The sequence below is a fragment of the Stenella coeruleoalba genome (genome assembly GCF_951394435.1).
Source record: "Stenella coeruleoalba genome assembly, chromosome: 6".
In the NCBI taxonomy this organism is placed as follows: Eukaryota; Metazoa; Chordata; class Mammalia; order Artiodactyla; family Delphinidae; genus Stenella; species Stenella coeruleoalba.
In genome coordinates, this window is record NC_137151.1 from 89,388,424 (window position 1) to 89,404,053 (window position 15,630).

The 15,630-nt window shown below is 39.2% G+C and overlaps 1 protein-coding gene across 6 annotated transcripts in view; it reads right to left on the reverse strand.

The window, feature by feature from the left end:
- HECW2 (HECT, C2 and WW domain containing E3 ubiquitin protein ligase 2) overlaps nt 1-15,630 on the reverse strand; it is a 416,399-nt gene that overhangs the window by 71,535 nt on the left and 329,234 nt on the right. For all 6 annotated transcript variants that reach the window (XM_079924631.1, XM_079924629.1, XM_079924628.1 and 3 more), the window contains one exon: nt 14,056-14,152. In XM_079924631.1, coding sequence (XP_079780757.1) covers nt 14,056-14,152 — 97 coding nt within the window. The remainder of the gene's footprint in view (nt 1-14,055; nt 14,153-15,630) is intronic.

The window sequence follows — 15,630 nt, forward strand, 5'->3', positions numbered from 1 at the left end:
AACAGAGAGTAAGGACTTATTCAATGGGATGTACCCATTTGTATGTAGGGCAATGTGCATGAAATAAGGAGATTTTAACTTTAGCCAAGAAAATTTTTCTGAAGACAGCTTCCATAACTATTTAAACCCACTGCGAAAGACCAAAAAGAAAAAAAAAATTACATTATTAACATAGAGGGGATGTGTATTTTGTTTGCTTTGTAAGAAATGCTTCTGATTTACTAATAACTTAGAAATTTAAATATAAATGTAAAAATCATATTTCATTGAAAACCATTTTGTGCTATCACAAATGGTAATGCATTCTGCATGACTTTATTATTCTCTTGAGTTTGGGAAAAGCATTGAGGCTGGAATCCATACTGATATTTTTCTTTGGTCCACACAGAGTCCACATCTGATGAGCTACTGAAGAAGGATGACATTTTGCTGAACTCTTTTCTTGATAAATGCAACAGAATATAGCAAAAATCAATAGTGGAACAGACATACCTAAAACATGGTTATTCTTCATGTAAGAAAATGGTTTGAAAACCCTGATTGAATCATTTGTTAGCCAGAAAATACAAGGCTTCGGAATAAATACCCAGTGGATGAACATATTCGTAATCTGGGAAATCTTGAAAAGTTATATGAAGGAACTTTACTTATGGGAAAGTGGTTTAACAAATACCTGGGTGTAATACTTAAAGAGAATCTAAACTGATCTTGGCTATGAGGGTTTTTCTTCTGGGCCTCTTTTATCTTCAGTGATTGTATAGTTATTTAAAAATTAATCGTTACAAGATTCCACGCATGGAAAATGTGAAAACCACACATTTACAGGATGTACATGTCAAAAGCCTATACACGACTACATCTTGGCATATCCATTCACATAAAACATCAGCAGCAATTATTCCTTCTGCAGAAGCCGTAGAATAGGTATCAGGGACTAAGAATCTGTGTTCCTTACTGTCCTAGGTAGCAATATCTCAAACCTCTCATTAGATCTACGAGAAGGTTATTGCCTGAGAAGGTGTTTTAATTCAACTTTGGATGGCTTCTAAAATGTTATGTCAATGACTTTGCCATGATGTTTGGCCTTCAGTAATTTGTACTGAACCTTGAGCCAGAAGGCTCAGTCCTCTGTGCAGGCATGGAGCAGTGAAGGCTGGTTTCATCACATACATGTAAACAATTTTAGAACAAAGCTTCCTATAGGACACAGTATAAGCACAACACTAGAAAACCTTCCTACACAGAAGTTAATTATGGAACTCAAGGTACCCTTTCTGTATTTTAACTATGTTCACAGAATCACACGATGCCATTTATGCATATGATCGGTCTTAGGGATAATGGTATTGAGAATCAGTACAATTAGGGGTAAATTACTTTAAACTGAGTCCTTGTAATACAATAAAGAAGTGAAGGACAGATTACTAATACAATATTACTTTAAATTTGTTGTATGCTTTCTATTGCTTACGTTGTACCAGGGGCTGTAAATACATCATCACATTTAATCTTCAAAAGGACACTGCAAGTTAGAAATTCCTATCACCATTTTACAGATGGGGAAACTAAGAGTTGGAGGGGTTAAATGCCTCATTCAAAGTCTGGTGAGTAAACTGCAGAGCCAGAATTCAAACCAGGTCTGTTTGACCCCAAACCTGAACTCTTAAGATCTATATTCTACTACTTTCTAAGTGTCATTGTTAATGCTGGTCTCCCAGTTGGGAGACAGACCAGAACTCTCCAAATAACACTATGTGGTGTCAATAAATTATTTTAATCAGGTGTTTAAAAAAATTCAGGAATTATGCTTATGCAAACTTTTCATAGGAAAATAATAGTTTCAATGCAGTTTTCCTGTTACATAAATAGGAAAGTTTGTCATGTCGGTTCCAGACATCTGAGAGACCAGTAAACAAATTAGGAGACGACGATGAGACAGGTCATAACAGGAAAATGCATAACGATTGGCAAAGGGAAATTTATGCTATTTTGACCAAGTAGATCAGATGTTAACTGAGATTAATATTTCCAGCCCAATAGTAAATGCAGAAAAACTCATCTGTTAGAAAACTGGACAAGAAATAAGTTAGAAATTTTGAACACTGGAATTTGTTTTATGAAAGCCAGCTTTTGGGAACTTTAACATTTTATTTCATAAAATTCTGTATTGCTTGATAATTTCACAATGGATGCACTATTTTTAAAATGAAAACAAAATTAAGAGTATAATTTTAGCAATAACAAAATTCTAGGGCTCTTAAAATGGGATTATGGGAAGAAATAAAAGGTCAGAGTCTGCGTTTGCTTCTATTCTGGTGAACCCTGAGAGACGTATTCATTTACCTTTTTTTTTTTTTTTTTTTTTGCGGTACTCTGACCTGTCACTGTTGTGGCCTCTCCCGTTGCGGAGCACAGGCTCCGGACACGCAGGCTCAGCGGCCATGGCTCATGGGCCTAGCGGCTCCACGGCATGCGGGATCCTCCCAGACCGGGGCACGAACCCGTGTCCCTTGCATCGGCAGGCGGACTCTCAACCACTGCGCCACCAGGGAAGCCCCTCATTTACCTTTTGTAGCTCAGAATTTCTTGACTTCCAAGTTATTGATTTACCAGTGACATAAAATAGGAAATGGCCCAATTTAACCAGAAGAGGAAAAAAAGGTATCATAGATCACATCCTCATGGGAAGGAAATTTTTTTAGGAAGCACTCAAGGAGGAATTGACCTAGAGCCCAAAATAATTATCACTGATGTCTGAGGAAAGCTGGACTAGTAGGGAGTAGATTTACTGGTTGATTCCAATAGTCACACAAAAGGGGAATTCTTAACTCAATTCAGTTTCATGGTACTTAGCTCCTTGTTCATAATACAATGTTGTACACCAAAAAGTTTATTCAATTTGTATACATTACATTCATCTGTAAAATATGCTTAAAAGGTTGTTTTTTAAATGAATACAGTTTTTTAAATGAATACATTTGTCTTTGGATAAAATATTAGAGCATTTTATTTTAATGTTATAAAGCTTTTTAGTAGGATTACTGTCTTTCACTGAGAACCAAGAGTAGGATATACTAATCCAACGGAACTCGATCCATTTGATGGAGGTGGTACTGACTTCTGGATGTTGAGTTTTCTGAGCAAACCTCTTCTGAGGTTAAAAAAAAAAAAAAAGAGGACAACTTGGTAGCATGCACATTTGCTTGATAGATGAAGTTAGAAGAAGTGGTGATTTGAAAACAGCAGTTGAAAGCAAAAGCCACATCCCAATGCACGAAAAACCATAGCCATTCTACAGCAAAAGATACACAAGGCGGGTCTCAAGGAGGAGAAAGCTGTATATGGATACAAACTAAACAAACTGTTTGCTATCCTCTGGATAGCAAGGAATCGCAAGCAAAACAAGAAAATCACACAGCACAGAGGTGTACCTACTTGAATCTCCCAAGGGCTGATGCTTATTTCCTCATTATGTTATGGAGAAAATAAGAAGGGATATTTCCTTTAAGTGGCTGTACCACGGGTGATGAACAGTGTACACAGAGCTCGGGATATGAATATAGGTCCACAGTTAGCTTTGACACACAATCAGTGGCTCCATTCCATGCATAAACGTCTTATCAAATGTATCACTGAAATATGAGATTGAAGAACCCCAGCGAGTTCCCCGCCCCTTCATTTGTGGGAATGCTCCTTACAATGCAGTTTTTAACTATATGAAACAGGGTGTTCCTTTAGATGTACAAACTTCCCCATTATGTTGTTATGATAAGCAAAATGCTAAACTATCAACAGCTTTTCAGACTAAAAGCACACTGTGACACACACTCTGTGTAAGAGGAACAGCATTATCTCATTGATGTAAGTTCCTGCTTCTTTCTACTTGTCATGACCGCTCATGCTTTCTATGGTCAAATTCTATAGCTATAGAAAGAGTAAAAGGAAATTTATAAATAAGTTTTGAAATAAGATGGAAACTTATTTTAAAACCTATCAAATAATATCTTAGCAATAGACTACCACGTGAGATTGTACTTAACTGAGGACCCCGGGTGTCATTAAAAAGTAAAAATCTTCAACAATCTTTAGGAGATTAGAGCCTTTTAAGACTCTAAAAAGCAGAAAGGAAAACAAAAATAAAACTGGAAGCTACCAAAGGGGCCTGCAGCTTTTTCTTCTTCAGGATTGGTTAAGGATCTCTTAAGTCATTAAAGAAAAATGATGTTAGGGCTTCCCTGGCAGCACAGTGGTTAAGAGTCCCCCTGCTGATGCAGGGGACACGGGTTCGTGCCCTGGTCCGGGAAGATCCCACATGCTGCAGAGCGGCTGGGCCCGTGAGCCATGGCCGCTGAGCCTGCGCGTCCGGAGCCTGTGCTCCGCAACGGGAGAGGACACGACAGTGAGAGGCCTTAGTACTGCGGAAAAAAAAAAAAAAAAAAAAAGGATAATGATGTTAGATGCCTTGTTCAGGTAGATTATATCATCTTATTTCTCTGATGAGAGAGATCTGAAGATATGTTAAATTAATAATAATGTGGAGGTGCAGAGCAAAAGTAGAAAACTTCTTGAGTTCCCTTTTTCTTGCTTTTTGCTGCGGCACGGTTCTTTCAGAGGAACAGATATTGACTAGACCTGGGGGGAGGAGGGGTTGTGGCTGAAGTTGGTAACAAAGAGAGAAAACAGAGTTCTCCTTATTTTGTGCTTTGCGAAAGAGCAGGGATTTTGTTTGTATGTTTGTTTCTTTTGTTTTTCAGCCCAGAACCTCTAAGATCTCTCATTAGAAAACTGAGGGGCTCATTTCTGCAACGTTATTTTTACAGAAGACTCTCTAGAGGACCATGAGTTGCTGAGTAGATGCTATAATATACAAATATACAAAACTAAAGCTTATATAATTTTTATAATTTTTCCTGACTGAGAACAGCACGCTTACCAAGTTGGGGAAAACACTGAAACCTGAGTTAGATGTTAACTCTGTGAAACCAGGAGTTCTGTATAAGCAATGTTTGTACTATCATACTTGAAATTATGTGTACTTCTAGCCTGTAGAAACTTTAGAAAGTAATGATGATTTTAAAGATATGAGAGACTAAGAACATCATAAGAAGGATATCTGGTAAATTATATTTCATATAAACATATACCTACATTTCATATTTCATATCGACATATACCTACATTTACTATATATGCAAAGTGCTATTCTAGATATTTCAGCAGTGAGGAAGGAGAAATAATGAGGAGTTGGATGAGATCCCTACTTGCAAGGAGCTTATAACCTAATTGGAAAATTAAGCATAAGGACTTGAAAACTCAAATTAAATCACGAAAGTCACATAACCAAAATAATAGGAGGGACAACTTGATACATAATTAATGATCAAATTAGTGTCTAGACCAGAGGTTATGACACCTGGATGGGCCACTGGAATTACACGGTGAGATTTTTTTTTAACATCTTTATTAGACTATAATTGCTTTACAATGCTGTGTCAGTTTCTGCTTTATAACAAAGTGAATCAGTTATACATATACATATGTCCCCATATCTCTTCCCTCTTGCATCTCCCTCCCTCCCACCCTCCCTATCCCACCCATCCAGGCGGTCACAAAGCACCGATCTGATCTCCCTGTGCTATGCCGCTGCTTCCCACTAGCTATCTATTTTACGTTTGGTAGTGTATATATGTCCATGCCACTCTCTCACTTTGTCCCAGCTTACCCTTCCCCCTCCCCATGTCCTCAAGTCCATTCTCTAGTAGGTCTGCATCTTTATTCCTGTCTTGCCCCTAGGTTCTTTTTTTTTAGATTCCATATATATGTGTTAGCATACGGTATTTGTTTTTCTCCTTCTGACTTATTTCACTCTGTATGACACTCTCTAGGTCCATCCACGTCACTACAAATAACTCAGTTTCATTCCTTTTTATGGCTGAGTAATATTCTGTTGTATATATGTGCCACATCTTCTTTATCCATTCATCTGTTGATGGACACTTAGGTTGCTTCCATGTCCTGGCTATTGTAAATAGAGCTGCAATGAATATTTTGGTACATGACTCTTTTTGAATTATGGTTTTCTCAGGGTATATGTCCAGTAGTGGGATTCCTGGGTCGTATGGTAGTTCTATGTTTAGTTTTTTGACGAACCTCCATACTGTTCTCCATAGTGGCTGTATCAATTTACATTCCCACCAACAGTGCAAGAGGGTTCCCTTTTCTCCACACCCTCTCCAGCATTTATTGTTTCTAGATTTTTTGATGATGGCCATTCTGACCAGTGTGAGATGATATCTCATTGTACTTTTGATTTGCATTTCTCTAATGATTAATGATGTTGAGCATTCTTTCATGTGTTTGTTGGCAATCTGTATATCTTCTTTGGAGAAATGTCTATTTAAGTCTTGTGCCCATTTTTGGATTGGGTTGTTTGTTTTTTTTATATTGAGCTGCATGAGTTGCTAGTATGTTTTAGAGATTAATCCTTTGTTAGTTGCTTCATTTGCAATATTTTCTGCCATTCTGAGGGTTGTCTTTTCATCTTGTTTATGGTTTCCTTTGCTGTGCGAAAGCTTTGAAGTTTCATTAGGTCCCATTTGTTTCTTTTTGTTTTTATTTCCGTTTCTCTAGGAGGTGGGTCAAAAAGGATCTTGCTGTGATTTATGTCATAGAGTGTTCTGCCTATGTTTTCCTCTAAGAGTTTGATGGTGTCTGGCCTTACATTTAGGTCTTTAATCCATTTTGAGTTTATTTTTGTGTATGGTGTTAGGGAGTGTTCTAATTTCAATCTTTTACATGTAGCTGTCCAGTTTTCCAGCATCACTTATTGAAGAGGCTGTCTTTTCTTCACTGTATATTCTTGCCTCATTTATCAAAACTAAGGTGACCATATGTGTGTGGGTTTATCTCTGGGCTTTCTATCCTGTTCCATTGATCTATATTTCTGTTTTTGTGTCAGTACCATACTGTCCTGATTACTGTAGCTTTGCAGTATAGTCTGTAGTATAGCCAAGGAGCCTGATTCCTCCAGCTCCCTTTTTCTTTCTCAAGATTGCTTTGGCTATTTGGGGTCTTTTGTGTTTCCATACACACTGTGAAATTTTTTTGTTCCAGTTCTGTGAAAAAGCCAGTGGTAGTTTGATAGGGATTGCATTGAATCTGTAGATTGCTTTGGGTAGTAGAGTCATTTTCACAATGTTGATTCCTCCAATACAAGAACATGGTATATCTCTCCATCTATTTGTATCATCTTTAATTTCTTTCATCAGTGTCTTATAAATTTCTGCATACAGGTCTTTTGTCTCCTCAGGTAGGTTCATTCCTAGATATTGTATTCTTTTTGTTGCAATAGTAAATGGGAGTGTTTTCTTAATTTCACTTTCAGATTTTTCATCATTACTGTATAGGAACGCAAGAGATTTCTGTGCGTTAATTTTGTATCCTGCTACTTTACCAAATTCATTGATTAGCTCTAGTAGTTTTCTGGGAGCATCTTTAGGATTCTCTATGTATAGTATCATGTCATCTGTAAACAGTGACAACTTTACTTCTTTTCCAATTTGGATTCCGTTTATTTCTTTTTATTCTCTGATTGCTGTGGCTGAAACTTCCAAAACTATGTTGAATAAGAGTGGTGAGAGTGGGCAACCTTGCCTTGTTCCTGATCTTAGTGGAAATGGTTTCAGTGTTTCACCATTGAGGACGATGTTGGCTGTAGGTTTGCCATATATGGCCTTTATTATGTTGAGGAAAGTTCTCTCTATGCCTACTTTCTGGAGGGTTTTTATCATAAACGGGTGTTGAATTTTGTCGAAAGCTTTTTCTGCATCTATTGAGATGATCGTATGGTTTTTCTCCTTCAATTTGTTAATATGGTGTATCACGTTGATTGATTTGCATATACTGAAGAATCCTTGCATTCCTGGGATAAACCCCACTTGATCATAATTTATGATCCTTTTAATGTGCTGCTGGATCCTGTTTGCTAGTATTTTGTTGAGGATTTTTGCACCTATGTTAATCAGTGATATTGGCCTGTTGTTTTCTTTCTTTGTGACATCTTTGTTTGGTTTTGGTATCAGAGTGATGTTGGCCTCGTAGAATGAGTTTGGGAGTGTTCCTCCCTCTGCTATATTTTGGAAGAATTTGAGAATGATAGATGTTAGCTCTTCTCTAAATGTTTGATAGAATTCGCCTGTGAAGCCATCTGGTCCTGGGCTTTTGTTTGTTCGAAGATTTTTAATCACAGTGTCAATTTCAGTGCTTGTGATTGGTCTGTTCATATTTTCTATTTCTTCCTGGTTCAGTCTCAGAAGGTTGTGCATTTCTAAGAATTTGTCCATTTCTTCCAGGTTGCCCATTTTATTGGCATATAGTTGCTTGTAGTAATCTCTCATGATCCTTTGTATTTCTGCAGTGTCGGTTGTTACTTCTCCTTTTTCATTTCTAATTCTATTGATTTGAGTCTTCTCCCTTTTTTTCTTGGTAAGTCTGGCTAATGGTTTATCAGTTTTGTTTATCTTCTCAAAGCACCAGCTTTTAGGTTTATTGATCTTTGCTATCGTTTCCTTCATTTCTTTTTCATTTATTTCTGATCTGATCTTTATGATTTCTTTCCTTCTGCTAACTTTGGGGGTTTTTTGTTCTTCTTTCTCTAATTGCTTTATGTGTTACGTTAGGTTGTTTATTTGAGATGTTTCTTGTTTCTTAATGCAGGCTTGCATAGCTATAGACTTCCCTCTTAGAACTGCTTTTGCTGCATCCCATAGGTTTTGGGTCGTCGTGTTTTCATTGTCATTTGTTTCTAGGTATTTTTTGATTTCCTCTTTGATTTCTTCAGTGACCTCTTGGTCATTAAGTAGTGTGTTGTTTAGCTTCCATATGTTTGTATTTCTTACAGGTTTTTTTTCCTGTAATTCATATCTAGTCTCACAGCTTTGTGGTCGGAAGAGATACTTGATTCGATTTCAAATTTCTTAAATTTACAAAGGCTTGAATTGTGACCCAAGATATGATCTATACTGGAGAATGTTCCATGAGCACCTGAGAAGAATGTGTATTCTGTTGTTTTGGGATGGAATGTCCTATAAATATGAATTAAGTCCATCTTGTTTAATGTATCATTTAAAGCTTGTGTTTCCTTATTTATTTTCATTTTGGATGATCTGTCCATTGGTGAAAGTGGGGTGTTAAAGTCCCCTACTATGAATGTGTTCCTGTCGATTTCCCATTTTATGGCTGTTAGTATTTGCCTTATGTATTGAGGGGCTCCTATGTTGGGTGCATAAATATTTACAAGTGTTAAATCTTCTTCTTGGTTTGATCCCTTGATCATTATGTAGTGTCCTTCTTTGTCTCTTGTAATAGTCTTTGTTTTAAAGTCTAGTTTGTCTGATATGAGAATTGCTACTCCAGCTTTCTTTTGATTTCCATTTGCATGGAATATCTTTTTCCATCCCCTCACTTTCAGTCTGTATGTGTCCCTAGGTCTGAAGTGGATCTCTTGTAGACAGCATATATATGGATCTTGTTTTTGTATCCATTCAGCCAGTTTATGTCTTTTGGTTGGAGCATTTAATCCATTTACATTTAAGGTAATTATCTATATGTATGTCCCTATTACCATTTTCTTAATTGTTTTGGGTTTATTATTGTAGGTCTTTTCCTTCTCTTGTGTTTCCTGCCTAGAGAAATTCCTTTAGCATTTGTTGTAAAGCTGGTTTGGTGGCGTTGAATTCTCTTAGCTTTTGTTTGTCTGTAAATCTGAATGAGATCCTTGCTGGGTAGAGCAACCTTGGTTGTAGGTTTTACCCTTTCATCACTTTAAATATGTCCTGCCACACCCTTCTGGCTTGCAGAGTTTCTGCTGAAAGATCAGCTGTTAACCTTATGGGGATTCCCTTGTATGTTATTTGTTGCTTTTCCCTTGCTGCCTTAAAAATATTTTCTTTGTATTTAATTTTTGATACTTTCATTAATATGTGTCTTGACATGTTTCTCCTTGGATTTATCCTGTATGGGACTCTCTGCACTTCCTGGACTTGACTATTTCCTTTCCCATGTTATGGAAGTTTTCAACTATAATCTCTTCAAATATTTTCTCAGTCCCTTATTTTCTCTTCTTCTGCTGGGACCCTTATAACTCGAATGTTGGTGCCTTTAATGTTGTCCCAGAGGTCGCTGAGACTGTCCTCAATTCTTTTCATTCTTTTTTCTTTATTCTGCTCTGCAGTCATTACTTCCACTATTTTATCTTTCAGGTCACTTATCCGTTCTTCTGCCTCAGTTATTCTGCCATTGATTCCTTCTAGAGAAATTTTCATTTATTTTGTTGTTTATTATTGTTTGTTTGCTCTTTAGTTCTTCTAGATCCTTGTTAAACATTTCTTGTGATTTTCTCCATTCTATTTCAACGATTTTGGATCATCTTTACTGTCATTATTCTGAATTCTTTTTCAGGTAGGCTGCCTATTTCCTCTTCATTTGTTAGGTCTGGTGGGTTTTTGCCTTGCTCCTTCATCTGCTATGTTTTTCTGTCTTCTCATTTTGCTTAACTTACTGTGTTTGGGGTCTCCTTTTCGCAGGCTACAGGTTCATAGTTTCCGTTGTTTTTGGTGTCTGTCCCCAGTGGCTAAGGTTGGTTCAGTGGGTTACGTAGGCTTCCTGGTGGAAGGGACTAGTGCCTGTGTTGTGGTGGATGAGGCTGGATCTTGTCTTTCTGGTGGGCAGGTCCATGTCTGGTGGTGTGTTTTGTGGTGTCTGTGGCCTTATTATGATTTTAGGCAGCCTCTGTGCTAATGGATGGGGTTGTGTTTCTGTCTTGCTAGTTGTTTGGCATAGGATGTCCATCACTGTAGCTTGCTGGTCCTTGAGTGAAGCTGGGTGCTGGTGTTGAGATGGAGATCTCTGGGAGACTTTTGCCGTTTGATATTACGTGGAGCTGGGAGGTCTCTTGTGGACCAGTGTCCTGAACTTGGCTCTCCCACCTCAGTGGCACAGTTGATGCCTGGCTGTAGCACCAAGAGCCTATCCTCCACACGGCTCAGAATAAAAGGGAGAAAAAAAAGAAAGAAGGAAGGAAGAAGATAAAATAAAATAAAATAAAATAAAATAGGGCTTCCCTGGTGGCGCAGTGGTTGAGAGTCCACCTGCCGATGCAGGGGACACGGGTTCGTGCCCCGGTCCGGGAAGGTCCCACATGCCGCGGAGCGGCTGGGCCCATGAGCCATGGCCGCTGAGTCTGTGCGTCCGGAGCCTGTGCTCTGCAACAGGAGAGGCCACAACAGTGAGAGGCCTGCGTACCGCCAAAAAATAAATAAATAAATAAAATAAAAATAAAATAAAGTAAAATAAAATAAAATATAATTAGTAAAATAAAAAATAATTACTAAGAAAAAAATTTTTTTTCAGTAATAATAATAAAAAAACCCGACAGACAGAACCGTAGGACAAATGGTAAAAGCAAAGCTATACAGACAAAATCACACACAGAAGCATACACATACACACTCACAAAGAGAGAAAAAGGGAAAAAAATATATATATAACGTTGCTCCCAAATTCCACCTCCTCAATTTGGGATGATTCCTTTTCTATTCAGGTATTCCACAGATGCAGGGTTCATCACGTTAATTGTGGAGATTTAATCCGTGGCTCCTGAGGCTGCTGGGAGAGATTTCCCTTTCTCTTCTTTGTTCGCTCAGCTCCTGGGCTTCAGCTTTGGATTTGGCCCCGCCTCTGCGTGTAGGTCGCCTGAGGGCATCTGTTCTTCGCTCAGACAGGACGGGGTTAAAGGAGCAGCTGATTTGGGAGCTCTGGCTCACTCAGGCCGGGGGGAGGGAGGGGTACGGAGTGTGGGGTGAGCCTGCGGCAGCAGAGGCCGCCGTGACATTGCACCAGCCTGAGGCGCACCGTGCGTTTTCCCGGGGAAGTTGTTCCTGGATCACGCGACCCTGGCAGTGGCGGGCTGCACAGGCTTCTGGGAGGGGAGGTGTGGATAGTGACCTGTGCTCACACACAGGCTTCTTGGTGGCAGCAGCAGCGGCCTTAGTGTCTCATGCCCGTCTCTGGGGTCCATGCTGATAGCCGCGGCTCACGCCAGTCTCTGGAGCTCCTTTAAGCAGAGCTCTGAATCCCCTCTCCTCATGCACAAGGAAACAAAGAGGCAAGAAAAAGTCTCTTGCCTCTTCTGCAGGTCCAGCCTTTTTCCCGGACTCCCTCCCGGCTAGCCATGGCGCAATAACTCCCTGCAGGCTGTGTTCACGCTGCCAACCCCAGTCCTCTCCCGGTACTCCGACCAAAGCCCGAGACTCAGCTCCCAGGCCCCATCGGCCCCGGCAGGTGAGCAGACAAGCCTCTCGGGCTGGTGAGTGCCGACCACCGATCCTCTGTGCGGGAATCTCTCCAGTTTGACCTCTGCACCCCTGTTGCTGCGCTCTCCTCCGTGGCTGCGAAGCTTCCCCCTTCCGCCACCCGCAGTCTCCGCCCGCGAAGGGCCTTCCTAGTGTGTGGAAACCTTTCCTCCTTCACAGCTCCCTCCCACTAGTGCAGGTCCCGTCCCTATTCTTTTGTCTCTGTTTTTTTTTTTTCCTTTTGCCCTACCCAGGTACGTGGGGAGTTTCTTGCCTTTTGGGAGGTCTGAGGTCTTCTGCCAGCGTTCAGTAGGTGTTCTGTAGGAGTTGTTCCACGTGTAGATGTATTTCTGGTGTATCTTTGGGGAGGAAGGTGATCTCCGCCTCTTACTCTTCTGCCATCTTGAAGCTCCTCCAAGTTGTACTCACTGGCACAAGGTGGCCATCCCTGGCTTCACATCAACATGATCTCAGGCACAAACCTCCTTGTTTTTCCATTTTGTTTTTAAGTTACTTGTTGAAACAACTGGCCCGCAGTCCCAAGGACTGTCGCGGCTTCGCCTGGTGGGGCCCCTCCAGAGCCGGCAGTCTCAGTGAGGCCGCCCTCCCCTCGGTCTCCGGGGCAGTTCAGTGACGGCGGAGGGAAGAGACCCCGAACCAGCTACAGTGAGGTTTTAAGAAATTAAATGCTTGAGCTCTACCCCAGACCTCCTGAATTAAATTTCTGGGCAGGGCATGGGAGGACAGAGGGTATAAATTCAGAGAAGGGAGAGGAGTTGGGGGAAGCAAGACCTGGCATTCTGTACCTTATAAAACTCCCCAGTAATGCTGATAAAAACAGCCTGACGCAACTTAGTGGAGCAATATTTGAGAATCACTGCCATGGGGCAGGATGGCACCATTGGGCAAACGTATTCCTGTCAGTTAACGTGGCATGTGACCAAATGGGCTTTGAGTTATGCAGGATTTTCAGCAGAAACTCCCATGTCTTTCCATCTCCACCTCTCTGATGCCTAGCACACCAAAGTTGAGAAATACTACACTAGATCATGAGCCTGAGAGTCCACAGTGGGGCCGAAAGGCTTCAAGGAGGGGCGTCTTACATTGAATTTAAAAAGAAAAATCTTGCCAAACATAGAAGAAGAGAAGAGTTGCCAAGGAAAAGGAACAGCATGTATTCAGGAAAGGAAAACTGGGCTTAAAGTGTGATGCACTGAAGAGTTGTTTAGAAGAAAGGGTTCCTGCAGGGGAATGCTAGGCTCTGGAGAGGATCAGATTTCTTCCTTGGGTTCCACTGTGTTTTTATTATGGAAAATTGTGAATACCAAGTCTAGGATTTTATAAATCTCAATTCAATAAACTCTATGTTACTTTTGTTTACTCAAGTTACATTCTAATAGGCAGTGTCTTATTATTTTTGTTATAATCTGCACATCTAGGATGCATTCTTGGCTGTGAAATTTTCATATTTCTTCTTTAAAGTTGGTTCCAGGTTCTTTAGTCAGTTTCATTCAGTCCTCATACTTAACAGAGAAAAGCCAGGACTACATTGACCTGATATTAATAACGAGGTATCTGTGTACAAGATGCCTTTGTTCAGAATGCCACAAAGCAAGAGTGAATTTCCAAGACAATTATCAGTGTTACTGAAGATTTAATGGTTGGGGCTTATGCAACCTGAATTAAATACCAATATTATGGTTACCTGAGTGAGTGATTCCTGGTAAGATCAGGTTGACGCTCCTGTAGAATTTCAAAGATGTTGGGCTGGCGCAGAAATGCAACAATCTTGTCATTGTAAGCTGAAAAAACATACATATGTAACAATATTTTAAAATCTGTTATTTTATGCACATAAATCCAGACTTTTTAAGTTTTGTTTTTCTGGTTAATATTCCTTGTATTCAAAGTCATAGTTTAGCGCCACTGTAGATGCTTAAATTCCAATTTGTGTCTATCCTGTTATATGAGTATTGGACTTAGATCTGTTAGGTATGACTGACTTAAGCACTCATTAAACTCATCTGATGAGCCATATTTATTATCAAATTGCAAGATGAGATCACCAACAAGATTCTAGATACTGATTGTTTTATGCTACTGCTTACGAAAATCAACCTTATAAGCAATTGTTAAAAATGGAAAACCATCTTCTGATTAAATGTCAGCCACCTACAGAGGTGAAGAGGTAGAGCAAGAGTTGCTAAAATACCGTAGTTGCCAGCAGCAACTACCAATATGCAGAGGCAAACCATTCCCAAATTCTACGTGGAAATAAATGCCATTAAGCCACAGGGTAGCTCTTTACCAAACCAACTACACCAACAGCTACAATACGACCAGCATCATCAATTATGTACATAATATTTTAAAAGGAAAATCTATATCTTAGTCAAGGCTGGCTAATGTTTACAGAAACTTTAAATTTAATTAACGTTTACTAAAGGCTCTGTTAATACTCTTTTGTCAAGAAAGTAATTTGCTTACTTAAGATAATTCATCTTGATTCCATTTATTTATAATCAGAAATAGAGATATATTTAAATTACAGAACTGAGTGTCTGAATTCTCAAACATCAGAGATCCTAGTTCAGTCAATACTCTTGTGCTCATAAATATGATCAAGAAACATGCCTTACTTTAACAAAATATCACTCAAAAGAAGTATAATTCTCTAGACATTTGCCACTTCAAATTTTAGCTGCATCATGCTAATTTTAGTAAAATGTAAATAAAATAAAAAAAAATACTATCTGCTAACATGGAATCCCATTGTCAAACTCAAAGTGTCCCTAACTGCACATTTCACCACATATAATAAAAACATTTTTATAATTGAGGTTTTGTCAGCAGTTTTTACATTCTATCTAAGATCAGAGACTAGATAACTTTTTAAACAATTTTATAGTACTTTAAAATTCTATGTGCAGCATTTAGTATCATATGAGTAACAGCATAATAAAACTTAGACTGTTCAATTTCTACCCAAGGTTTCTTCTTATTCAGTGACTGTCGAACCTTTTAGGACATGGGCACTGCATTATATTTCATGGTAAAGTCTTTCTTAAAAAAGTAAAAATTTTAAAGCAAAACCAGACAAATGGAGAGTTGCTCAAATTTAAGATGGAACAGGGAGCCCATCTGGCCTCCTGCCAGTCTGTCCACTCCACCTGACTTAGGGGCTCTAGGTTTGAAAACTGATCTACTTCAACCTCATCATTTTAGTAACAACTCAAGTTGTTCTTTAGGCCAATTTGCCTACATTCATTTATTTTTATTT